Source organism: Bombina bombina, chromosome 7 (assembly GCF_027579735.1).
Source record: "Bombina bombina isolate aBomBom1 chromosome 7, aBomBom1.pri, whole genome shotgun sequence".
NCBI classification, from domain to species: domain Eukaryota; kingdom Metazoa; phylum Chordata; class Amphibia; order Anura; family Bombinatoridae; genus Bombina; species Bombina bombina.
This window is the reverse complement of record NC_069505.1, coordinates 394,738,827-394,766,695: the sequence shown is the minus strand read 5'-3', so window position 1 is coordinate 394,766,695 and position 27,869 is coordinate 394,738,827. Positions and strand designations below refer to the sequence as shown.

The window sequence follows — 27,869 nt, the reverse complement described above, 5'->3', positions numbered from 1 at the left end:
GTTTCTTGTTTAGATGAGAAGTCATCAGATCAAATTCTGGAAGACCCCACATCTGAACAACTCCCCCGGATGTAAAGTCTGACGGCTGAGATAATCTGCCTCCCAATTGTCTATACCTGGGATATGAACCGCAGAAATTAGACAGGAGCTGGATTCCGCCCAAGCAAGTATCCGAGATACTTCTTTCATAGCTTGGGGACTGTGAGTCCCACCCTGATGATTGACATATGCCACAGTTGTGATATTGTCTGTCTGAAAACAAATGAACGGTTCTCTCTTCAACAGAGGCCAAATCTGAAGAGCCCTGAAAATCGCACGGAGTTCCAAAATATTGATTGGTAATCTCGCTTCTTGAGATTTCCAAACCCCTTGTGCTGTCAGAGATCCCCAAACAGCTCCCCAACCTGAAAGACGTGCATCTGTTGTGATCACAGTCCAGGTTGGACAAACAAAAGAAGCCCCTTGAACTATACAATGGTGATCTAACCACCAAGTCAGAGATAGTCGAACATTGGGATTTAAGGATATTAATTGTGAAATACTTGTATAATCCCTGCATTATTGGTTCAGCATACAAAGATGAAGAGGTCTCATGTAAAAACGAGCAAAGGGGATTGCGTCCGATGCTGCAGTCATGAGACCTAAAACTTCCATGCACATAGCTACTGAAGGGAATGACTGAGACTGAAGGTTCCGACAGGCTGCAACCAATTTTAAACGTCTCTTTTCTGTTAGAGTCATGGACACTGAATCTATCTGGAAACCTAAAAATGTGACCCTTGTCTGAGGAATCAAGAAACTCTTTGGTAAATTGATCCTCCAACCATGTTTTCGAAGAAACAACACTAGTTGATTTGTGTGAGATTCTGCAGAACATAAAGACTGAGCTAGTACCAAGATATCGTCCAAATAAGGAAACACCGCAATACCCCCCTCTCTGGTTACAGAGAGTAGGGAATTGAGAACCTTTGAAAAGATTCTTGGAGCTGTCACCAGGCCAAAAGGAAGAGCAACAAATTGGTAATGCTTGTCTAGAAAAGAGAATCTCAGAAACTGATAATGATCTGGATGAATCGGAATATGAAGATATGCATCCTGCAAGTCCATTGTGGACATATAATGTCCTTGCTGAACAAAAGGCAGAATAGTCCTTATAGTCACCATTTTGAAAGTTGATACTCTTACATAAAGATTCAAAATTTTCAGATCCAGAACTGGTCTGAATGAATTGTCTTTCTTTGGGACAATAAATAGATTTGAATAAAACACCAGACCCTGTTCCTGAAACGGAACTGGCATGATTACCCCTGAAAACTCCAGGTCTGAAACACACTTCAGGAAAGCCTGAGCCTTTACTGGATTTGCTGGGATGCGCGAGAGAAAACAAATCTTCTCACAGGAGGTCTTACTCTGAATCCTATTTGGTACCCCTGAGAGACAACTCAGAATTAATTGATTTTGGACAGAATTTATCCAAACATCCTTGAAAAATCTTAATCTGCCCCCTACCAGCTGAGCTGGAATGAGGGTCGCACCTTCATGCGGAGTTAGGGGCTGGCTTTGGTTTCTTAAATGGCTTGAATTTATTCCAATTTGAAGAATGTTTCCAATTTGAACCAGATTCCTTGGAGGAAGGATTAGGTTTCTGTTCCTTATTTTGTCGAAAGGAACGAAAACGGTTAGAAGCTTTAGATTTACCCTTAGGTCTTTTATCCTGAGGCAAAAAAACTCCCTTCCCCCCAGTGACAGTTGAAATAATTGAATCCAACTGAGAACCAAATAACTTATTACCTTGGAAAGAAAGAGATAGCAATCTGGACTTAGAAGTCATGTCAGCATTCCAAGATTTAAGCCACAAAGCTCTTCTAGATGAAATAGCTAAAGACATAGATTTAACATCAATTTTGACGATATCAAAAATGGCATCACAAATAAAATGATTAGCATGTTGCAGCAAGCAAACAATGCTAGACAAATCAGAATCCAATTCTTGTTGCGCTAAATTTTCCAACCAAAAAGTTGATGCAGCTGCAACATCAGCCAAATAAATTGCAGGCCTGAGATGATGACCTGAATATAAATAGGCTTTCCTTAGATAAGATTCAAGTTTCCGATCTAAAGGATCTTTAAAAGAAGTACTATCTTCCATAGGAATAGTAGTACGTTTAGCAAGAGTTGAGATAGCCCCATCAACTTTGGGGATCTTTTCCCAAAACTCCAATGTAACTGCTGGCAAAGGATACAATTTTTTAAACCTTGAAGAAGGAATAAAAGAAGTACCAGGCCTATTCCATTCCTTAGAAATCATATCAGAAATAGCATCAGGAACTGGAAAAACCTCTGGAATAACCACAGGAGGTCTATAAACAGAATTTAAACGTTTACTAGTTTTAATATCAAGAGGACTAGTTTCCTCAATATCCAATGTAATCAACACTTCTTTTAACAAAGAACGAATATACTCCATTTTAAATAATATAAGTAGATTTGTCAGTGTCAATATCTAAGGAAGGATCTTCTGAATCTGATAGATCCTCATCAGAGGAGGATAATTCAGTATGTTGTCAGTCATTTGAAATTTCATCAACCTTATGAGAAGTTTTAAAAGACCTTTTACGTTTATTAGAAGGCGGGATGGAAGAAAAAGCCTTCTGAATAGAATCAGCAATAAATTCTTTTAAATTCACAGGTATATCTTGTACATTAGATGTTGAAGGAACAGCAACAGGCAATGTACTATTACTGATGGACACATTATCTGCATGTAAAAGTTTATCATGACAACTATTACAAACCACAGCTGGAGATATAATCTCCGCAAGTTTACAACAAATACACTTAGCTTTGGTAGAACTGTTATCATGCAGCAGGGTTCCAACAGAGATTTCTAATACAGGATCAGATTGAGACATCTTGCAAAATGTAAGAGAAAAAACAACATATAAAGCAAAATTATCAATTTCCTTATATAGCAGTTTCAGGAATGGGAAAAAAATGCAAACAGCATAGCCCTCTGACATAGAAAAAAGGCAAGAGGCATATAGGAAAAAGGGTTTTAAATAATGAAATTATTTGGCGCCAAGTATGACGCACAACGTAACTGAATTTTTTTGGGCGCTAACATCCGGAAATGACACACTCGCGTCACTAACAACGCAACCTTGTGCAAGGAACTCGGCGTCAACTAAGATGCCGGAAATTACGAATTTGCGTTATCGGACGTACCTTCACACTAAAAACTTCTCATACCAAGAATGACGCAATAAACGTTGGCATTTTGCGCTCTCGCGGGCCTAATTTGAAAGAAAAAAAAGCAGTCAATTTGAAAAAAAGACTAAACCCCAGGTAAGAAAAATATTTCCTAAATATGTTTATCCCCAAATATGAAACGGACAGTATGCAAAAGGAAATACATAAACCTGACTCATGGCAAATATAAGTACAATACATATATTTAGAACTTTATATTAATGCATAAAGTGCCAAACCATAGCTGAGATGTCTTAAGTAATAAAAACATACTTACCAAAACACACCCATCCACATATAGCAGATAGCCAAACCAGTACTGAAATGGTTATCAGTAGAGGTAATGGTATATAAGAGTATATCGTCGATCTGAAAAGGGAGGTAGGAGATGAATCTCTACGACCGATAATAGAGAACCTATGAAATAGATCCCCGTGAGGAAAACCATTGCATTCAATAGGTGATACTCCCTTCACATCCCTCTGACATTCACTGTACTCTGAGAGGAACTGGGCTTCAAAATGCTGAGAAGCGCATATCAACGTAGAAATCTTAGCACAAAGGTTTGGGAAACTTTGCATCACCTGGTAGGATTGTATATCCATACGTCACTAGCTCATGGACTCTTGCCAATTACATGAAAGAAATAATATATAACAAAGCGCAATTACAATGTATATTGAGCGCAAATATAAATATAAATATAAATATATATATATATATATATATATATTGGAGTACAAAAATAATTTATAAAAAGGCCACAAAAATAATATCTATTGGGGCGCAAATATAATGATTAAAAAGAAGAGCAAAAATAGAATTGCAAAATAATGAAAACAGATCTATTTTCTTCCATGACTGTTGAAGAGGGGCATTAATAAATATAAGAGTGGGGCTGTATAAATATTGCTATTGGTTAATATACGACTTTGGAGAATAGTTGCTTATTTTCATTGATAAATAAGGCACAGATACTAATCCGACTGGAGAAATTTATTTTTATATCTCCTCAGCTCGCCCATGGAGAAGCGCAAAAAAAATAAAAAAACAGTTTTTTTTTATAAATTTGAGTGCACAGACGCGCTTCTCTAAAGGCGAGCTGAGGAGAACCCATAGGGGAATTACCTGGCGAATTCTCCTTGTGCTTAAAGGGACAGTCTAGGCCAAAATAAACCTTCATGATTCAGATAGAGCATGTAATTTTAAACAATTTTCCAATTTACTTTTATCACCAATTTTGCTTTGTTCCCTTGGTATTCTTAGTTGAAAGCTTAACCTAGGAGGTTCATATGCTAATTACTTAGACCTTGAAGGCCACCTCTTTTCAGAATGCATTTTAACAGTTTCTCACCACTAGAGGGTGTTAGTTCATGTATTTCATATAGATAACACTGTGCTCGTGCACGTGAAGTTATCTGGGAGCAGGCACTGATTGGCTGAACTGCAAGTCTGTCAAAAGAACTGAAATAAAGGGGCAGTTTGCAGAGGCTTAGATACAAGATAATCACAGAGGTTATAAATATATTAATATAACTGTGTCGGTTATGAAAAACTGGGGAATGGGCAATAAAGGTATTATCTATCTTTTAAAACAATAAAAATTCTGGTGTAGACTGATGCTAGAGTGCCCCAGACACATGCATTCTCCTGAGCCTACAGTCCTGCTTTTTGACAAAAAAATACCAAGAGAGCAAAGAAAATTTGATAGTAGAAGTAAAATTAGAACGTTGTTTAAAATTGCATGTTCTATCTGAATCATGAAAGTAAAAAAATGAGTGTTTATATCCCTTTAAACACGTTTTAAGAAAAGGGAATTTTATTAACAAATAAAATGCTATAACAAAATAGAGCATTATATTTTCACGCTAGAATGTCCCTTTAAACGGTGTACCCCAGGCCATTATCAATAAGGTGTCAAGAGCAATCAGGCACATTATACCCAATCAAAACTTTTAAAGGGAACTAGAGAGGTACTTTTTTTTTTTTAAAGGTGCATCCCTGCATACCAGCAAGTATTATTACTGCAGTATTACTAGTGCATAGATTTGTTTTCCTACTATTTAGCTTATACTTTTTTGTTGCAAACATATTTTTTCACATGCTGGACATCCTCAAAGCTTTATTAAAAAGAAACATCATTTTGGTGACAGTGTCCCTTGAAGAACTATGAAGCTATTTCCTGGCAGTGAGTTACAGAATCACACAATGACATTATTGTATCCTTACTGAGCATGTGTTGAGGGTGACACATACAGGTCTGTTTTAGGAACGAAACAAAATGTATATAACGTCCAGGGGATTCTAAATAAGCTACTATGTGACACTGGGAGCCAAGTGCCACTGGTCATCTGATCATGTGGCCTTTGTCCTACAGATCTGCTTGCCAGGAATTCAAGGCCACAGTGGCCAAGAGGTCATTACCTGGTCTTGTGTAATCTTTAGCACATACACCGCAAGGAATGAGTTAATATCCCCTTAGTATTGGAAACTAGCAAATACATAAAACCTTGCATAGCGTCTTCCCCCTCGTGTACCGGTGGTATCGTCTGGTTTCCATGGTAACCCAGCGCACAGAGACCTCTCACCTGAGCGGCTGCCATGATGATAACCGAGCCTCGGGGGGATCTAGGTGAAAAACACGCGGACCACCCCTACTTCTGAAAGAGGTGGGTTCACCCGAACTCTCCGATTGGTCGGATCATTTCCTTGTATACAAAAAGGGGAGGAGTTGTGTTGTTAAAATGACAGGAGCACATTGCTTAACCCATTCAGTGCTAGTGCCTGTAATGTTCCCTGATTTACTTATGCCCTGGTACTGACAGTGTACCTATAAATAGGACAGACTTTCAGACCTTTTGGTCATTAGATGCCATTGAGACTGATTTCTCTTTTTACAACAAACATTGCAACGGTATTGAAGAAATATAAACACTCTGTTTTAAATACAAATGTTTTATTCGTGATTGTGATCATATTCACCAATCTATTAGCTCATATGGGCTCTTCACCACCCAACCCTGATTAATGATACTTTTATTCAAGTAGCACAAAATCTAAAGATTAGAAGCCTCTTAAAGCATTTACACACAGATGTAAACTAAAGATTCATAGTGAGTTATAGAAATTACTTTATATTCTTATTAAAATAAAATAAATCTCAAATGTTCATGAAAGCAATTCAAATTTGGACTATTTTTCATTACCCACATGCATTAGCGAAAGTCTTTTCAGTAAAGGTGATCACTTTCACTATACTAGTATTATTATTATTTATGAGTCAAGGATCTTCCAGCAAAATTCAATATATTTAAAAATATTAAAACATTAGTTAAATCAATAGATTTTTATATTGCACAATTTGATAAATGAATAACATGCAGCACACAGCAGTTAAACTCTCAAATGTAAGATTTAAGTCTCTTATGTAAGATTTTAGGGGTAAAGCAGAATAATTACAGAAATTACAAGTAGCCTCTTAAAAGAAGAAAGCAAATACAAGTACTGTATAAAAGCAATATGATCACGTGACTATACGCCATATTGCTTGTGTCGTTTTATCTCCATAGAAATGAACAGAAGCCACAGGTCAGCTGACTGATGGCAGCCATATTTGTTAAGGGTAGATAGGCATGCTTTTCCCCACAACAAGCTGCTGATGAAGTTCCATGCGACATATTTGAGAAGGGAAGCTCTGATTTTTATTTAGGGAATACTGTCTGCAGCCGATACAATACCCAGCCCTGAAATATCCTGAAAATTGGTGAGTGCAACATATCTAAAAATAAGTATATTTGTATGCATCAAAACAAGAGCTTGACTGTAACTGATAAAAAACACATTTCATTTTACAGCATCATGTCTTATATGTCCTGTGTGTATGGGGAGATTTTTGAGACTTTATTATTATTGCAGGTAATATTATTATAGGTATTATTGCATTCTATATGCCAGATGTGCCTAAGCCAAACATTATATTAGAGAAAGGAGAACCAAATTAAACCCCTTCCTTTTTGAGGTACCAAAGGTGGCAGTGTATTAAAGGGACATACATTGTACACTAGACGTTTCTTTGCATAAATGTTTTGTAGATTATCTATTTATACAGCCCATCTGGGAGTGTTTTTGTAAAAGTGTACAGTTTTGCTTATTTTTATATAACATTGTATTGATTTTCAGACTCCTAACCAAGCCCCAAAGTTGTAGATGTATACTGATGTCTACAGACTCCTTGTTTTGTAATGGGGCTTTTTATATGCAGCCCCTTTCACTGGGTGTCCCGGGCTAACCTCATTAACAGTGCTAAACTGGGAGCTTCTAAGTACGTTTTTAAAAAGTTTTATACTGGATTTTTTATATCAGTATCTGTATCAGTATTAGCAGCACACTCAGGGTTTATCTTCACTAACTATATCTGGATTTAATATTAGGGCACAATAAGCAGTTGCCTATGACCACCTTCTCTCTGGTGTTTAGCTGCTTATGTTGTGTTTATTAATCTATATGGATTTGGTTGAGCTTTCACTTGTTTCATATTTACCCTGAAGGGAAGTTGTGTGAGGGACATTGGACAAAGCTCCTAAAATTGTGACAGTCTTGCAATATATGGGAAGGTTTGGAGCTCTCTCTAGAGAGAGCTAAGTTTCATGCATCTTTCTATATATTCCATGTTACGCCAATCAGCAAGCGCTACCCAGCGGGCTGAACCAAAAATGGGCCGGATCCTAAGCTTACATTCCTGCTTTTTAAAATAAAGATACTAATAGAAAGAAGAACAATTGATAATAGGAATAAATTAGAAAGTTGCTTAAAATTGCTGCTCTATCTGAATCGTAAAAGAAAGAAATTGGGTTTAATATATTTAAAAAGAATATAAAAGTGTAAAGGGATTAAACACATAGTTAAAGTCTGCTCCAGAGCAGCAATGTACTTCTGGGCATTAGATGAACACATCTGGTAATACAATAAGAAGAGGCATTTGTGTGTAGCCACCAATCAGCAGCTAGCTCCTAGTAGTGCATTGCTGCTCTTGAGCCTACCTAGGTATGCTTTTCAACAAAGGATACCAAGAGAACAAAGTAGTATTAATAGCAGGTAATTTAAAAGTGTTTTAAAATGACATGTTCTATCTGAATCAGGCATGAAGTTTAATTTTAAATTTCCTATCCCTTTAATATAATTCCTGATCTCTTTTTTTTAGGTGACATGGCTGAAGAGTCTGTGCCATTTACTCTCCGAGCTCCTGTCCCACTACAGTTTGGAGATATGAAGACAGAGGTTGGTCGGCCTGGCGTCTACGTCATTGATGTCACTTTTCCAAAATATCAGGCAATTGACGTAAGTATACACTCACCAGCCAGGGGATACATATAACAATGTGTACAATATATGAAGAAAGAGAAGCGCAACTGCGACTCACAATATCACGTTTTATTACAACTTGTAAGCACACACTCTATGCACTTACTAGAATAGAACATCTATCCTCAAAAAACCTTCCCTTGATCCAACCTCCCCTTCCAATTACCGCCCTATTTCCCTACTCCCTCTTGCCTCAAAGCTCCTCAAAAAGCTAGTTTACGCACGTCTATCCCATTTCCTTACACTAAACTCTCTTCTTGACCCACTGCAATCGGGATTTCGTTCCCATCACTCTACAGAGACAGCAATTGTCAAGGTTACCAATGACCTACTTACAGCAAAATCCAAAGGCCACTTCTCTCTGCTTATCCTCCTTGACCTGTCTGCAGCCTTTGACACTGTTGACCACCCTCTTCTGCTTCTAACCCTTCAATCCTTCGGCATCTGTGACACAGCTCTCTCGTGGTTCTCTTCCTATCTGACTAACCGTACATTTAGTGTAGCCTCCGGAGCATCCTCTGCCCCGTTACCACTTTCTGTTGGGGTACCTCAAGGCTCTGTCCTTGGTCCCCTTCTCTTTTCAATCTACACGTCGTCACTAGGTTCCTTAATAAAGTCCCATGGGTTTCAATACCATTTGTATGCCGATGACACCCAAATCTACCTCTCTGCACCAGACCTACCTCCTTCCTTACTAACCCGTGTCACCAACTGTCTTTCTCACATCTCATCTTGGATGTCCTCTCACTACCTTAAGCTGTTGATAATTCCATCATTACCCCTACCCTGCACACCCGATGTCTTGGGGTCACACTTGACTCAGATCTTTCCTTCACTCCTCACATCCAGTCCTTGGCTAAAGCCTGCCGCTTCCACTTTAAAAACATTGCTAAAATTAGACATTTCCTTACACAAGATACAACCAAGATTTTAATCCACTCTCTCATCCTTTCCCGCCTCGACTACTGCAATTCCGTCCTCTCTGGTCTACCTAGCTGCCGCATAGCTCCTTTACAATCCATTATGAATGCCTCTGCCAGGCTCATCTTCCTTACTCGTCGCTCTTCATCTGCTGCACCTCTCTGCCAATCCCTTCACTGGCTTCCTCTTGCCTCTAGGATTAAACATAAAATCCTCACCCTGACATATAAAGCTCTGAACTGCACTGCTCCCCCCTACATCTCAGAACTTGTCTCTAGATACTCTCCCTTCCATCCCCTTCGATCAGCTCAGGATCTCCTCCTCTCCTCCTCTCTTCTTACTTCCTCACATTCACGTTTACTGGACTTCTCCAGACTGGCCCCCATCCTGTGGAATTCCCTGCCTCGCTCCATAAGACTCTCCCCTAGTTTTAACAGCTTCAAGCACTCCCTAAAAACTCTACTATTCAGGGATGCATACAACCAACACTAACCTTTCCTAACGCCATTGCTTTCCCCTTGAACCCCTTAGATTGTAAGCCTATGGGCCCAGCTGTTTACAGATCGCTTCATAAGAGCCGACTACAACAGTGAAACTCTCGGCAGGGCCCTCTACCCACTTGCCCCTACAAAAGCTATCCTGTTCACCGACTATGTTTACAGCGCTGCAGAATCTGTTGGCGCTCTACAAATACCTGATAATAATAATGATAATAATAGAAGTCTTTAAAATCCCAGTCAACAACCAACAATTTTAGATAATATTTGTCTCATATGTTTCTCCCCTATGAGACAGCCAGAGGTCATTGATTTGTTATAAAATTAATAAATAAAGCCCAGTATATGAAGAGTGGAAATTGTAAGAAATATAAATACATTTCATTGGTAAACTGTAAGTTGGAATAGTTTTGCTAAACAATATAGCATTAAAGGGAACTTATACCTAAAATAATGAAAAGGGACACACCCCTTTAAGGTGTTATTTGTAATAACTACTTTAGCCTGTTGAAACTGTCACGTATACTAAAAATTTTAATACTGCAGTATTGGCTATTGAAAAGTGATGTTAAAAAGAGGCAACAGCAGAAATCAACTTTCCAAAGGTGAATGCACATGAGAGCCCATTTGAAAAGGTGTCCCTGCAGCAGCTTTGAATACAATGAACGCTTATCAGCATGCCTGAGAACATTGCCCCTTTAAGATGAAACAAAGACAAAATGGACTACAATATCCCTTTTAGACCTTGATATAACATATTTTAGTATAAAGTAATTCAGTTCTTCTCTCTCATCTTGATCAACTGATTTGTTTTGTTTAGATACAGGAAATCACATTTAAGAATTATTACACAGCCTTTCTGAGTGTGAGGATACAGCAGAAATCACCCACTGAATCGGGTACCAAGCAATCGTTATGGCACACCTGTATGCGAAACCTTCGCCTGATGCCCAGTCCCCATACGGAGGAGGGTTCTCAGGACTATGTGTCCTTGTTTAAACACCAGGTGAGCTGCAGTTTCAGGATACTTCTGAGACAGTGATTATAGACTTGACAATAATGCAGAAATTGATGTAATTACCTTGTCCCCAGGCCTCCCATATTTATTCACGTCCAAACTCTGTACTATTGGAAATGGAGAAAATTGTATTATTATGAAGACTACCAATGACTGGAGGGTCTTATTTTTCTGCTTTTGGTGTAATTATTGCTTCTACCTAAGTATGCATTCTACCTGTTACAGGTCCTCTACCCTCACTGCATATGCTCTCACCCTCCAGATAGTATGTAATCTATTCTTTAAAAGCTGATTTTGGAGCTAACCGACTGTACACAGATGGCCACAAGGGCCAAACAAGTACCTGTAACAGGCGTATATATATATATATATATATATATATATATATAACACACAGAGAAAACCCAGCACTCACTTACAAGCTCTCAGCTAAGATTTAAAAGCAAAAATGGAAAGGTTAGTTACCGCATCTGGCCAAATGGGACAAGCCCAGGTACCTCGTCAAGGTCCTTTCCAACACCTGGGACCCTAAAACAGCCACACAATGCAAGCTTTCAAATCCAAACAAACTGAAAACAAGGGAAGGGTGCACAGGAATATGTAACCACCCTAGTCATATACAAAACACGGAAGGGAACTGCACTCTCATACCGGACCGGGTACACATCCTATGACCCTGCAACATGCTCAGCCCTGGGTGCCACTGGCACTCACAGGAAGCTGTGCTGTCCCCAGAGCCACAAGCAGTTAACCCCAGACAGGTCTGGGTGCAAGTACCATAGGGAAAATTACAAAATAAATTAATACAACACACAGAGAAAACCCAGCACTCACTTACAAGCTCTCAGCTAAGATTTAAAAGCAAAAATGGAAAGGTTAGTTACCGCATCTGGCCAAATGGGACATGCCCAGGTACCTCGTCAAGGTCCTTTCCAACACCTGGGACCCTAAAACAGCCACACAATGCAAGCTTTCAAATCCAAACAAACTGAAAACAAGGGAAGGGTGCACAGGAATATGTAATCACCCTAGACATATACAAAACACGGAAGGGAACTGCACTCTCATACCGGACCGGGTACACATCCCATGACCCTGCAACATGCTCAGCCCTGGGTGCCACTAGGGTGGTTACATATTCCTGTGCACCCTTCCCTTGTTTTCAGTTTGTTTGGATTTGAAAGCTTGCATTGTGTGGCTGTTTTAGGGTCCCAGGTGTTGGAAAGGACCTTGACGAGGTACCTGAGCTTGTCCCATTTGGCCAGATGCGGTAACTAACCTTTCCATTTTTGCTTTTAAATCTTAGCTGAGAGCTTGTAAGTGAGTGCTGGGTTTTCTCTGTGTGTTGTATTAATTTATTTTGTAATTTTCCCTATGGTACTTGCACCCAGACCTGTCTGGGGTTAACTGCTTGTGGCTCTGGGGACAGCACAGCTTCCTGTGAGTGCCAGTGGCACCCAGGGCTGAGCATGTTGCAGGGTCATAGGATGTGTACCCGGTCCGGTATGAGAGTGCAGTTCCCTTCCGTGTTTTGTATATATATATATATATATATATATATGAGATGTGTATATATATATATATGAGATGTATGACCAGACACATATATTGGTGAGCAGAATTCTGTACAGCCTCTAGCACACAAGTATGATTAATAAGAAAAGTCCAGATATAAACCAAAATGGTATAGTCCTGGTAAGAAAACCTTGTTCAAACTCAAGAAAAAATCCAGGGCTAGAGGCAGCTCCTCTGGGGTGTCATGCCACGACACGAGAGATGATGATCTAAAATGGAAAAAGTAGAGGGTGCCACATAGTGCAAATCAGCCTGTATTATAGAGAATATAGGAGAGCAGTAAAAATCCTACTCACGTAGTAAAAAGAACTAATGTCCAGTGTAAGCAGTCCGGAACCACACTGTCGTCCGGTAGACCCAACGATATTGCAGGAACAGATGGTATCCTCGTCCCACCAGGGGGAGTCCAAAGATCCTAGGAGTAGTGGCCGTAAGTATATAAAGTAAGAACAACAGTTAATGAGAGAGCCTTAACCCAGCTCAGACAGGAGGATGGCAACTAAGGATGCAGGGTGGTAACCTCAAAAAAAGAGAGAGGTGTTGCCAGTGGAAGGTACAGCAGCAAAAATGAGAGATGAAGATGATTAAAAAAACAATTACAATTTATTGATAAAATAAAACACCAGCAACGCGTTTCTCAGTGTCCCAGCACTGTTTTATCAGGCTATACCTCAGGTAGTAGGATTTTTACTGCTCTCCTGTATTCTCTATAATACAGGCTGATTTGCACTATGTGGCGCCCTCTACTTTTTCCATTTTTGATTTTGGAGCTGTTTTCACAAGACTTTTTGTAGATTATCAAAGCCCGGCCCATGAGGAGCAGCAGCTTTTAGAGTGTGTGATTGTGAAGTAGCTGTGTCATAGCTGAATCAAGTGGACATTCATAAACACCACAGAAATGCTTTAGTTACAGACTCTTAAGAAGCAGTTTCCAGTATATTTTCATAAAGGTTGATAATCCATTAGGTTTTTTGCTGTACTTAAAAAAGCTTGTATGTGATTTCACTAAATAAACATGCAAGTAATAGTAAAATAAAAAGTGAAAAAGTGAAAAATAATAAATAAAAATATAAGGATATATACGATCCACAGGATTTCCTCCAATTATTGTGATTCAAGTGGTTTCTTGCCTCAAATAAAACAAAAACAAGAAAATATAGTGTAATAAATGTTAAACAGGTGATGATTTCACACAGGTGATCCCGCCAAGGGGTTACTCACACTTTTCAGAGCTAGCCACGCTCTGGAGTAGACGCACACTTGGTTTTATACTGCCAGATATAAAATATATATATATATATATATATATATAGTCACTCGGGTATCTGTCCACATGAAATTCAAAGTAAAAGTGAAATCACAACACCCTTCTCGGATGGAGGCGTTTATGTAAACGCCCCTATGATCAGTCACCAGGACTGGTATCGAGTGTATCTCTAACCCGGCGGCTCTGAGCCTAGCTATTCGGCACGCCATCCGCCTCCGTTTGAGAAGGGTGTTGTGGTTTCACTCCTACTTTGAATTTCATGTGGACAGATACCCGAGTGACTTTATGCAAAAGGTTTAATTTGTGGCTTTTTACACTTTGTATATGGTTTTAAAATAAATGTTATTTATCCAAGCAGCGGCCTGCGATTGGTGTTATACTGGGTACCTGGCAGTATAAAACCAGGCGTGCATCTACTCGAGAGCCTTGCTGGCTCTGAAAAGTGAATATTTCACCTGTGTGAAATCATCACTTGTTTAACATTTATTACACTATATTTTCTTGTTTTTGTTTTATTTGAAGCAAGAAACCACTTGAATCACAAAAATTGGAGAAAATCCTGCAGATCGTATATATCCTTATATTTATATTAATTATTTTCATTTTTTATTTTACTATTGCATCATTTTCTTTATCGAATCAGCTCAATATAAAACCATATTTTAAAGTTACTAAAGCAGTTCACGCTTTTATAGATGGGTGTAATATGCTTTTAATATAATGTACAGCTGTCTATTGCGCTTCTGATCAGGTCAGAAGAAAAACCTTATCGTCTGAGAAGCCGCTCTTTCTCAAGCATCTGATGAATACAAATTCACAAAAGCTGACGATCAAAAGATCTTTTACAGAAACACTAAGCAGCAAATCATTGTTCCTATAAAAAAGAAAATTGAGAATGCGGAGAATAATATTAGCAAATAATCTGTTACTTTGTTCTATTACCTAAAAGGAAAGTACACTTAAAGATAAAATCTATCATGCATATGAAATAGTACAATTTAAAAGGACATTGTATTGTAAACTTAGTTTCCCCTTAAAGGGACATGAAACCCAAAATGTGGCTTAGCAAATTTTATTTGTTCTTTTTGTATCTTTGGGTTAAACACACAGTAGAAACGTGGGTTAAACACACAGTAGAAATTATGCTTGGGACTCGCAGAGCACTTTTGGTCCAGCGCAGAAAACAAAGCTGATCCAATCAGCAACACTAGTTTCACATCTAGCAGGGCTCTGCGAGTCCCAAGCAGTATTTCTACTGTGTGTTTAACTCCTATGTGTGGATTAAACACACAGTAGTCTAAGGTAAGGTCGATAGTCTTAAAATGAAATTAGAGCATATAATTATTTTTTTTACTATAATAGCACTTTAAATTACTTTCATGCTTAGTCTCTGTATGTTTTTTTTTAAAGGGTCATGATACCCAAATGTTAAAACACATGAAAGTGATGCAGCATAGCTGTAAAAAGCTGACTAGAAAATGTCACCTGAACATCTCTATGTAAAAAAGAAAGATATTTCACCTCAAAATATCCTAAGTATTCATACCCCATTGTAAAGGACTTTAAGCAGCAAATCAGTATGTCTGTCCCAGGACCGGCAAGGGAGTGAGCCTCATGCACACTCATCTTATTTCCCTATTCAGTTTAAGGAAGTTTACTATGAAAACTCATGAGAGTTAAATGAAATCTCATGAGATCACAGTAAAAGAGTTCATGACCTCAGCACTGTTGATGCTGATTGGCTACTGTTCATTTCTTCCTGTTTTTTTTTTTTTTTGTTTTTTTTTAAACCTGTAGCTGGGCAGTAACTAAAAGAAGATAACTTTTTACACAGCACTTACTCTGGTGAGCTGAGGAGATTGTGAGGTAAAATATCTTCCTTTTATACATGTGATGTTTAGCTGATATTTTCCTGTAAGCTTTTTACAGTTATACTGCATCACTTTCAAGTGTTTTAGCATACATAGCGTCCCTTTAAGTACTTATAAAAAAAAAAATTATTGAAAAAAACAAATAAACAAAATTAAACTTTCATGATTCAGATAGAGCATGTCATTTTAAGACACTTTTATATAGGCTTTGGTTATTAAATGTACTTTTGTTCTTTTGGTATCCTTTGTTGAAAAGCATATGTACATATCCTCCACAGCAGCAAAACACTACTGGGAGCTAGTTAGTGAATAGTGCCTACACACATTTGTCTCCTGTCAGTGGTTCACCAGGTGTGATCAGCTAGCTCCCAGTAGCTGCCTTGGTGCGGACTATGTGTTTAATCACTTTGTAGGTGTTATTGATGAAGCAGTTAATTTATTGTATTTATCTAAATGTTATATACACCTTGATTATTTTTTTTACTATTCACATACTGACATAGATGCTCTGCAACACAGATCAAGTCACCGCCATCCGTTTCATACTAAGGCAACCATCGCCCGTTTGGATAAATTTCAACCTGGAAGAGTTGCAGATTAACCCTCAGAGGCGGCAGGTATGGTATTTATGTTATGGTGATAGTAAAAACAATTAGGCTAATTAGTAAGCTTTGGTCTCAGAAAATAAGTTCAATGTGCAGAGGTCAGATCACATATAAAAATGATTATAACACTTGTTGCTTTAAAAAACAACATTTCTCTTGTAAGGTGTATCCAGTCCACGGATTCATCCTTTACTTGTGGGATATTCTCCTTCCTAACAGGAAGTGGCAAAGAGAGCACACAGCAGAGCTGTCCATATAGCTCCCCCTCTAGCTCCACCCCCCAGTCATTCGACCGGAGGTTAGGAAGAAAAAGGAGAAACCATAGGGTGCAGTGGTGACTGTAGTTTAGACTAAAAATCTACCTGACTAAGAGCCAGGGCGGGCCGTGGACTGGATACACCACAAGAGAAAGTAATTTATCAGGTAAGCATAAATTCTGTTTTTCTTTAGAGTTTTAAAATATTTATTTTAGAAGTTGAAAAAACCTTTGATTAAAGTGAATGTAAATTTTGATGCTAAAGTGCCGGGTTTTTAAAAATTCAATTAAAAACAGGGGCAGTTTTATTCATCAAATTTTTACATTTCACTCCTCTTGAGAAAAAAACTTTACCTTTTAAACTTCACAGCAGCTCCAGCTTCCTACGTCCGTCGCAAAGCCTCTTCCTGGGTCTAAAATGAGAAATCCGGCTTCCTCCAATCACGACGTTAAATCAGACACTGATTCCCCCGGGGGGGAAGCCGTGATTGGAGGATGACACATCCATCATTTCTGACATCAGAAATGGCTTGCGACGACCGGAGGAAGCTGGAGCTGCTGTCAAGTTTAAAAGGTAAGTTGTTTTTTTTCACAACACAAGTGAAATGTAAATTTTGATGAATTAAAGTGCCCCTGTTTTTAACCCCTTAATGACCAAGGACGTGCAGGGTACGTCCTAAAAAAAAAAGGCAGTTAACGCCTGAGGACGTACCCTGCACGTCCTTGGTGTGGAAAGCAGCTGGAACTTTCCGGTTATTGCAGTGATGCCTCGATATGGAGGCATCCTGCAATAACCTTACATGGCCATCTGATGCAGAGAGAGCCACTCTGTGGCCCTCTCTGCACCGGACATCGATGGCCGGTATCGTTGGTGGGTGGGAGCCGACTTGGGAGGCGGGTGGGCGGACATCGGTGAGCCGTGTAAGGTGGAGGGGAGCGGGATCGGGGGCGGAGCCGACGGGGGGGTGCGCACATGCACAGGGGCGGCTGGTGGGCGCGTACACGGGCGGGAGCGAGTGGGAACCGCTATACTACAGAAAAGTTGCAAGTACATATGTGGGGGAAAAGGGCATACTTAAAAAATAAAACAATAATCAAAGGGATCTTGGAGGGGTGGGGGGTTAGTCTTGGGTGGGGGGTTAGTCTTGGGTGGGGGGTTGGTCTTGGGTGGGTGGGGAGCTACACTACAGAAAAAGGGATTTTTTCTAAAAAAAAACACACTTTTTTCTAAACTGGGTACCCAGCCAGTACCCAAGATGGCGCCCATTAAGGCAGAGGGGGAGGGTTAGACAGCTGTTTGGGGGGGGGATCAGTGAGCTTGGGGGCTAAGGGGGATCCTACACAGCAGCATATGTAAATATGCTTAAAAAAAAAAAACTACAAAAAAGCCTAAATATACCTTTTTATTTTAGTACTCGCAGAGTTTCTGCCAGTACTTAAGATGGTGGGGACAATTGTGGGGTGGGGGAGGGAAGAGAGCTGTTTGGGAGGGATCAGGAGGTCTGATGTTTCAGGTGGGAGGCTGAGCTCTACACTAAAGCTAAAATTAACCCTGCAAGCTCCCTACAAGCTACCTAATTAACCCCTTCACTGCTGGGCATAATTCACGTGTTGTGTGCAGTGGCATTTAGCGGCCTTCTAATTACCAAAAAGCAACACCAAAGCCATATATGTCTGCTATTTCTGAACAAAGGGGATCCCAGAGAAGCATTTACAACCATTTGTGCCATAATTGCACAAGCTGTTTGTAAATAATTTCAGTGAGAAACATAAAGTTTGTGAAAAAGGGAACTTTTTTTTTATTTGATTGCATTTGGCGGTGAAATGGTGGCATAAAATATACCAAAATGGGCCTAGATCAATACTTTGGGTTGAATACTATACTACACTAAAGCTAAAATTAACCCTACAAGCTCCCTAATTAACCCCTGCACTGCTGGGCATAATACACGTGTGGTGCGCAGCGGCATTTAGCTGCATTCTAATTACCAAAAAGCAATGCCAAAGCCATATATGTCTGCTATTTCTGAACAAAGGGGATCCCAGAGAACAATTTACAACCATTTGTGCCATAATTGCAAAAGCTGTTTGTAAATGATTTCAGTGAGAAACCTAAAATTGTGAAAAATTTAACGTTTTTTTTAATTTGATCGCATTTGGCGGTGAAATGGTGGCATGAAATATACCAAAATGGGCCTAGATCAATACTTGGGGTTGTCTACTGCACTACACTAAAGCTACAATTACCCCAAAAAGCTCCCTACATGCTCCCTAATTAACCCCTTCACTGTTGGGCATAATACACGTGTGGTGCGCAGTGGCATTTAGCGGCCTTCTAATTACCAAGAAGCAACGCCAAAGCCATATATGTCTGCTATTTCTGAACAAAGGGGATCCCAGAGAAGAATTTACAACCATTTATGCCATAATTGCACAAGCTGTTTGTAAATAATTTCAGTGAGAAACCAAAAGTTTGTGAAAAAATTTGTGAAAAAGTGAACGATTTTTTGTATTTGATCGCATTTGGCGGTAAAATGGTGGCATGAAATATACCAAAATGGGCCTAGATCAATACTTTGGGTTGTCTTCTAAAAAAAAATATATACATGTCAATGGATATTCAGGGATTCCTGAAAGATATCAGTGTTCTAATGTAACTAGCGCTAATTTTGAAAAAAAAAAATGGTTTGGAAATAGCGAAGTGCTACTTGTATTTATGGCCCTATAACTTACAAAGAAAGCAAAGAACATGTAAACATTGGGTATTTCTAAACTCAGGACAAAATTTAGAAACTATTTAGCATGGGTGTTTTTTGGTGGTTGTAGATATGTAACAGATTTTGGGGGTCAAAGTTAGAAAAATTGTGTTTTTTTTCATTTTTTCCTCATATTTTTTTTTTATAGTAAATGATAAGATATGATGAAAATAATGGTATCTTTAGAAAGTCCATTTAATGGCGAGAAAAACGGTATATAATATGTGTGGGTACAGTAAATGAGTAAGAGGAAAATTACAGCTAAACACAAACACCGCAAAAATGTAAAAATAGCCTTGGTCCCAAACGGACAGAAAATGGAAAAGTGCTGTGGTCATTAAGGGGTTAATCAAATTTTAAAACACCGGGCACTTTAGCATCAAAATTTACATTCACTTTAAGGGACATAGTACTCAAAATTGTACATTGTGTATATGAAAGAGCAGCAGTTAAAGTATATTAAATCGACAGTCTACGCCAGAATTGTTATTGTTTAAAAAAAGATAGATAATCCCTTTATTACCCATTCCCCAGTTTTGCATAACCAACACATTTATAATAATACACTTTTTACCTCTGTGATTACCTTATATCTAAGCCTCTGCAGACTGCCCCCTTATTTCAGTTCTTTCGACAGACTTGCATTTTAGCCAATCAGTGCTGACTCATAAATACCTCCACGGGAGTGAACATAATGTTATCTATATGGCACACATGAACTAACGTCATCTAGCTGTGAAAAACTGTCAAATGCATTCAGATGAGAGGCGGCCTTCAAGGGCTTAGAAATGAGCATATGAGCCTACCTAGGTTTAGCTTTCAACAAAGAATACCAAGAGAACAAAGCAAATTTGATGATAAAAGTACATTGGAAAGTTGCTTACAATTACATGTTCTATCTGAATCATGACACTTTAATTTTGACTAGACTGTCCCTTTAAAGGGACAATGTACCCAATGTTTTTCTTTCGTGATTCAGAAAGAACATGAAATTTTAAGCAACTTTCTAATTTACTCCTATCAATTTTTATTTATTTTTTTGGTATCTTTATTTGAAATGCAAGAATGTAAGTTTAGATGCCGGCCCATTTTTGGTGAACAACCTGGGTTGTCCTTGCTGATTGGTGGATAAATTCATCCACCAATAAAAAGGTGTTGTCCAAAGTTCTGAACCAAGAAACAAGCTTAGATGCCTTCTTTTTCAAATAAAGATAGCAATAGAACGAAGAAAAATTGATAATAGGAGTAAATTAGAAAGTTGCTTAAAATTACCTGCTCTATCTGAATCACGAAAGAAAAAATTTGGGTTCAGTGTCCCTTTAAGGGTAAGGTTTATGAGGAGGTGAATGCCCCGATCCATTTGATCCTGTGACTGATATTTATGAAGCAGTGGTTTGAACCGCTGCTTTATAAATTCTCACTGCCAAACTGGAGTTGGCAGATAAAAATCACCCCGGATTGATTGACAAGCCCTACTCTCAAGCTATTGGTTGCGAGGGTAGGTGGGCGGCACTGAAATAGCCTTCCCTCGTCCCATGATAAATATGGGGAACATATCACACCACACACATTTTTTTTTTTAAATAAAGGGATATCAAATCCACTTCTTTTTCTTTCAGTATTCAGGTAGAACACACAACTTTAACCAACTTTCCAATTTACTTCTATTATCAAATGTGCTTCATTCCCTTGATATCCTTTGCTGAAGGAGCAGCAATGCACTACTGAGTTCTAGCTGAACACATCTAACCAGCCAATCACAAGAGACAAAATGTGTGCAGGATATGTACATATTCTTTTTCAACAATGGATAGCAAGAGAACAAAGTACATTTGAAAATAGAACTTATTTTAAAAGTGTCTGCAATGTGTATGCTCGACTAAAGGTTTCCACTAGTCCATAAAATAATCTGCTGTTACGAGTATACTCAAAAACCGTTAAAAATACATCCATTTATTTTACAAATGTTTGCTTTATCAGATATAACAGGGGGGTTAACCACTGTTATATGTTTAAGGGGATGCTAAGGGTTAAATCATCACTTTTTACTGGCACGAACATGTTAAATAGTTTGTATCTGTATTATGGGTACAAATGGGGGTAAATTGGCAGTCTGCAATCATTAGTGCATGTTTATTAGTGTCAGCAAAAGGGGTCAATCACTGCTCACTTGTTATACATACATATGACATGTAAGAGGCAGAGAGAGGGTGTGGTTTTGGGGACAGACCATTAAATGTACCAAAGGGCTGTAATCCAGCAATGCACCTGCTGCCATCTGTGTTTATGTAAAATTGAACACAGAGGAAAATCTATCACTAAAATTAAAGGGACACTCAAGTCAAAATTAAACGTTCATGATTCAGATAGAGCAGCAATTTTAAACAACTTTCCAATTTACTTCCATTAACAAAATGTGCACAGTCTTTTTATATTTACACTTTTTGAGTCGCCAGCTCCTACTGAGCATGTGCAAGAATTCACAGAATATACATAAATGCATTTGTGATTGGCTGATAGCTGTCACATGATACAGGAGGAGTGGAAAAAGACATAACTTTGAAATTTGACAGAAAAAAATCTACTGCTCATTTGAATGTCAGACTAAGTGCTATTGCATTGTCTTTTTATTATGTATTTAAGATCATTTGCTGCAGCAAAAGTATTGCATCAAATAATATTGCTACATGTCCCTATTTGGCACTTGTAATGTTTTTTAAGAGGGTTTTATCGTGCTAATAAAAGAGGATTATTGTTATTGCAATAACAGATCAATTAACAGTGTTGAACTGAGCAGACACACAGGTTTCTAATTGAATGAAAAAGAAACCTCATAGTGGACTATTATATTTCTTAGAAACACTTATCACACATTGTCAGTGCATGTCATAAAATAAAAAATTGTTTAATTGTTATAATCATTTATTATATTCTTTATGGTTTTTAGAGTCCTCAGAAAGGTCTTTCTTCATGGTTGTCACATTTGCCTCCAGAGGAGCAGCTTCAAAACTTGCACAAGGTAAATGGGTAATCATCTGGACAGAGAGACAATTAAGGAGGAGAGTTAGCATTCAATCAGTGAAGAAAGACACAGTCTGACATGAGTGAGGAGCAGGAGAGTGAGTCTGGGATTAATGAGGAGCAGGAAAGTGAGTCTGGGATCAATGAGGAACAGGAGAGTGAGTCTGGGATTTGTGAGGAGCAGGAGAGTGAGTCTGGGATCAGTGAGGAGCAGGAGAGTGGATCTGGGATCAGCGAGGAGCGGAATAGTGAGTCTGTGATCAGTGAGGAGTTTGAGATTGCGTCTGTGATCAGTGAGGAGTTTCAGAGTGAGTCTGTGATCAATGAGTCTGTAATCAGCAAGGAGTGAGAGAGCGAGTCTGTGGTCAGCAAGGAGTGAGAGAGCGAGTCTGTGATCAGCAAGGAGTGAGAGAGCGAGTCTGTGATCAGCAAGGAGTGAGAGAGCGAGTCTGTGATCAGCAAGGAGTGAGAGAGCGAGTCTGTGATCAGCAAGGAGTGAGAGAGCGAGTCTGGGGTCAGCAAGGAGTGAGAGAGCGAGTCTAGGGTCAGCAAGGAGTGAGAGAGCGAGTCTGGGGTCAGCAAGGAGTGAGAGAGCGAGTCTGTGATCAGCAAGGAGTGAGAGAGCGAGTCTGTGGTCAGCAAGGAGTGAGAGAGCGAGTCTGGGGTCAGCAAGGAGTGAGAGAGCGAGTCTGTGATCAGCAAGGAGTGAGAGAGCGAGTCTGTGATCAGCAAGGAGTGAGAGAGCGAGTCTGGGGTCAGCAAGGAGTGAGAGAGCGAGTCTGGGGTCAGCAAGGAGTGAGAGAGCGAGTCTGGGGTCAGCAAGGAGTGAGAGAGCGAGTCTGGGGTCAGCAAGGAGTGATCGCCGGTATCTCTGCCTATTACCCTTTATAGAGTGACTGCTTTACCCTGCCTACTGACATATTCCGTCACTGCTCCCTAGGGCCTTCCAGACCCTGACAAGGTATCCAGTGAGGTGCAGCAGATGTGGGTATTGACAGAAATGATGAGAGCCAATCAGAGTACAGCAACTGTTGGCAGATTTGACGTGAGTATTCAGGGCTGCACAGCAAATAAACGTCACTCAAATAGATTTTTATTTATAAGAATATTAATAATAAGAGACATTTACTTACACTATTGTGTTTTCTTGTGTTATTTTGCTTCCATGGCCTGAAGACGTGCTTATTAACTGTAGTTGTAGGAGTGAATAACTAAGTACTGGTAAATTAAAAACAAGCTCTATTATCACATTTTCCGCTTTTTGTGAGTCTCCTTGTTTGAAACGTTTCTGCATTCCATGAGAGCATACTGAGGTAGGCTCTGGAGCGTGCACATTTCAGAAGCACTTTATGTAGAGCATTGATCGACACATTGTTCCTAACAGAGCTGTCATATAGGGCTCAGGACACATGCACACTACTGATGTGCCAAAATTCAGATTGGTGAAACAAATGCTAAATATTTGGCTGCGCTCTGCAGCATTCAGGTCATTTTAGCGCTAGATTTATTGGCGTAAAAAGGCACAATCTATGCAAATACAGTTATTTTAAAAAATGTTTTTTTACATAATAGTGTTTTTATATATATTTTTTAATATAATTTTACATAATATAATATTTTTGTATATCATTTTTTTTTTTTATAATTTTTGCACATCCCTAATGCACACTACTAGCCTATCTCAGTATGCTCTCATGGAATGCAGATATATTTTAGCCAATGATACTTAGACATTAATTTGATAATAGAAATAAATTGGATTTTTTTAACTCCTTAAAGGGACAGTATGCACTAATTTTCATATAACTGCATGTAATAGACACTACTATAAAGAATAAGATGCACAGATACTGATATAAAAATCCAGTATAAAACTGTTTAAAAACTTACTTAGAAGCTGTCAGTTTGGCTCTGTTGAAAAGGCAGCTGGAAAGCCCACTGCAAGTGGCAAATAAAACACTCCACACCCTCCCCCTTCTTTTGCATATGAAAAGACCCTTTACACAAACAGGAGCAAGCTGGAGTAGGTAGTCGAGCGTATTCACATAAAACTTTGGGGCTTGGTTAGGAGTCTGAAAATCAGAGCAATGTTATTTAAAAATAAGCAAAACTATACATTTATTTTTTTAAAAAACTTTATGGGCTATATAAATAGATCATCTACAAAACATTTATGCAAAGAAAAAATGAGTGTATAATGTCCCTTTAAGGACCGGGCCTTTCAGACTAAAACTTCCCCAAAAGACTAGAGCATTTTTGCCATCACTCCATTTAAACAGAAATAGAGCCTTTGTTTGGTTTTTTTTTTATTTACCTATCAAAACAATATATATTTTTTTAGTAGACAACCCAAAGTATTGATCTAGGCCCATTTTGCTATATTTCATGCCACCATTTCACCGCCAAATGTGATCAAATAAAAAGAATTGTTAACTTTTTCACAAACTTTAGGTTTCTCACTGAAATTATTTACAAACAGCTTGTGCATTCATGGCACAAATTGTTGTAAAAGTTTCTCTGGGATCCCCTTTTTTTAGAAATAGCAGACATGTATGGCTTTGCCATTGCTTTTTGGTAATTATAAGGCCGCTAATTGCAGCTGCGCACCACACTTGTATTATGCCTAGCAGTGAAGGGGTTAATTAGGTAGCTTGTAAGGTTAATGTTAGCTTTAGTGTAGAGATCAGCCTCCCACCTGACACACCCCACCCCCTGATCCCTTTCAAACAGCTCTCTTCCCTCCTCCACCCCCCACTGGTCACCCCCATCCTAAATACTGGCTGACAGTCTACCAGTATGCAGTATTAGACCTTTTTTTAATTGTATTTTTAGTTATTTTTTTAATTATAATTATGTTCTTCAGTGTAGGATTATCCCCTTACCTTCCCACCTCACTGATCCCTTTTCCAAAAAGCTCTCTAATCCTCCCCCCTCTAACTCATTTCTGCCATCTTAGGTACTGGCAGCTGTCTGCCAGTACCCAGTTTTCCATAATTTATAATATTTAGCTAATAATAAAAAAAAAAAACACACACATTTTTTTTTCTGTAGTGTAGCTGCCCCCCGACCTCATTTACCACCCCACCCATCCACATCCCCCTCCCAGATCGATTTCCCACCCCTCAACTATAACCAAGCTCTCCCTGCCGCTCTCAGTTATTTATTTTATGATTACAGGGAGGTGAGTAAAATGCATTTAATGTTTAAAGGGATACTAAACCAAAATGTTTTCTTTCATGATTCTAATTTACTCCTATTATCATTTTTTCTTCATTCTCTTGCTATCTTTATTTGAAAAAGCAGGAATGTAAGCTTAAAAACCGTCCCATGTTTTGTTCAGCACCTGGTTAACGATTGCTTATTGGTGGCTACATTTATCCACCAGTCAGCCAGCGCTACCCAGGTGCTGAACCAATAATAGGCCAGCTCTTACGCTTACATTCCTGCTTTTTCAAATAAAGATAGCAAGAGAACGAAGAAAAATTGATAAGAGTAAATTAGAAAGTTGCTTAAAATTACTGCTTTATTGGAATCATGAGAAAACATTTTTGGGGTTTAGTGTCCCTTTAATCACATCAATACAAAGAAGTGAATAAAAGAGTAATGCATCCTATGCCTTAGGGAATACATCTGCCATACCTATAAAAAAAATGTTAAAATTTTGTTTTATTTATTACTTTTCAGGTGGACGGATCTTATGATATTAACCTTCTGTCGTACACCTAATGATTGTTGGTTCCCCACACAGTGATACGAGGGTGAAGCTACTGCTAAGCTTTTCACAAGCATTTTTTTTTTTGGTTTAACATGTCAAGGCAATAAGGCACCTCGATAACTACATTATTGCTGTGATGCATAAAGGATCCGGTACAAACAGCACAGAGAAACTAAATCGTGTGCATGAAATAAATCTGTTCTACAAAGCTCACAAACTATACATTTCATACATAACTTCAATCTCCCTGCGCTGGAATCCAAAGAGCCAGCAAATGAACAATTACGTTGCAGCCACTGAATGAGAGATCCTGCGCTTCTTTCTCCCGTCTCTCAGTTTGAAGAATTTATTACTGAGGATCTGAGTCTTGTTTAATACGTTGAATTGCAGAGCTGGAACCACAAATGAACTTTTTCAAATCGTTTAATGTGACCACCCAGGCAGACGAAATCCGTTTAATAGGGCGGAAAATCATTGCTATGCAGCATTGCTAATCTGTGTATTCTCCCTGTGTGTAAAAATGTTAGTTTATTTCATAGAATGTATTAAAGGGACAGGAAACCCATTTTTTTTTCTTTTACGATTCAGATAGAGCATACAAATTTAAATAACTTTCCAATTTACTTCTATGATCTAATTTGCTTCATTATTTAGGTGTCCTTTGTTGAAAAGCATAGCTTGGTAGGCTCAGTGCATTTTATATGTGCAGCCACCAATCAGCAAATAGCACTCAGGTGCTGAGCTCACCTAGCTGTGATTTTCAACAAAGGATACCTAAATAATAAAGCAATTAAGATAATAGAAGTCAATTTGAAAGTTATCTGAATAATGAAAGGAAAATAAATGTGGGTTTCCTGTCCCTTTAATAATAATTAAACAAATTGCGGAGCTCAGCAGCATATTTAACCCTTTATTTACTGGCTAGTAATGCATTGGAGCCCTCTCTGGCAGCCAGTCTTTTAGAACACAAACCCCTAAACCTTTATTATATGAAATCTGAATAGTCTGGAGCATGTTTTAAACACTAAAAGTCACCATGAACACAAATATATTCTATAATGTGCACAAAAGGGTAATAATTATAGATGTTAACTGTTTAAATTGAAATTTGCATGAAAGGATTGTTGAATGCATTGGTACTAATTGCTTATTGGCTGATTAAGAAAACTCCCACAATATTTGGTTGGTGGAAGACAAACCTTAATAAGGATGTAGATTTATTCTTTATAGGGAATGCATTAAACAGGTGTCTAATACATTTGAAATAAATTCTTATGTAGAATAATCTTATTTTTTGGAGGACACAATTTTCTTAGCAATCTGGTAAAATGTAGAAAGACCCTTTAAGAAGCACTTATAAAAGGGAGTTTGGGTGCAGCCCTGCAGTATGTATTTATATTTGTATAAGCATCTCCTTTAGCAGCATTGCTAGGTTTGTTTTTCTGGCTGTTAAAGGGTAGGATTTAGCCTAAGCTTAAAAGATTAAAAAATGTTTTTAATTAGAATGTGATTCTTCTCAACAATGCACTTGAAATATTGGGATCATCTGGTGCATATGCTTTAATTCTGCCAGTTTCAGATCAAAATATGCTATTAGTTTACATATAGCTATGACTAGCAGCTATCAATCTGTGACTTTGTGTGCACTTACCTCATGAAACACATAGTTGTAGTAATTTATCAGTTCAATAAATATAATGCATTTGATTATGATGTGCGGTGGTGCTACACTGGATAAAACCCAGAAACTACAATTC

The 27,869-nt window shown here is 38.5% G+C and overlaps 2 protein-coding genes across 3 annotated transcripts in view; one reads left to right on the top strand and one right to left on the bottom strand.

Moving 5' to 3' along the window:
• APEH (acylaminoacyl-peptide hydrolase) overlaps nt 1–5,976 on the bottom strand; it is a 62,370-nt gene extending 56,394 nt beyond the window's left edge. Inside the window, exon 1 of one of the 2 annotated variants that reach the window (XM_053721129.1) lies at nt 5,838–5,976. In XM_053721129.1, coding sequence (XP_053577104.1) covers nt 5,838–5,852 — 15 coding nt within the window. In that variant the 5' untranslated portion in view covers nt 5,853–5,976. Of the gene's footprint in view, nt 1–5,786 lie in introns of both variants that reach the window. The other variant, XM_053721127.1, reaches the window with a different exon arrangement.
• Nucleotides 5,977–6,879: 903 nt separating this feature from the next.
• On the top strand, nt 6,880–27,825 carry NICN1 (nicolin 1, tubulin polyglutamylase complex subunit). Its single transcript, XM_053689029.1, has 7 exons — nt 6,880–7,012; nt 8,450–8,586; nt 10,849–11,034; nt 16,263–16,376; nt 22,324–22,395; nt 23,338–23,442; nt 26,082–27,825. Exons 2-7 carry the CDS (start codon nt 8,455–8,457, stop codon nt 26,121–26,123), a joined length of 651 nt encoding a protein of 216 aa, XP_053545004.1. The 5' UTR covers nt 6,880–7,012; nt 8,450–8,454; the 3' UTR covers nt 26,124–27,825.
• Nucleotides 27,826–27,869: the final 44 nt, after the last annotated feature.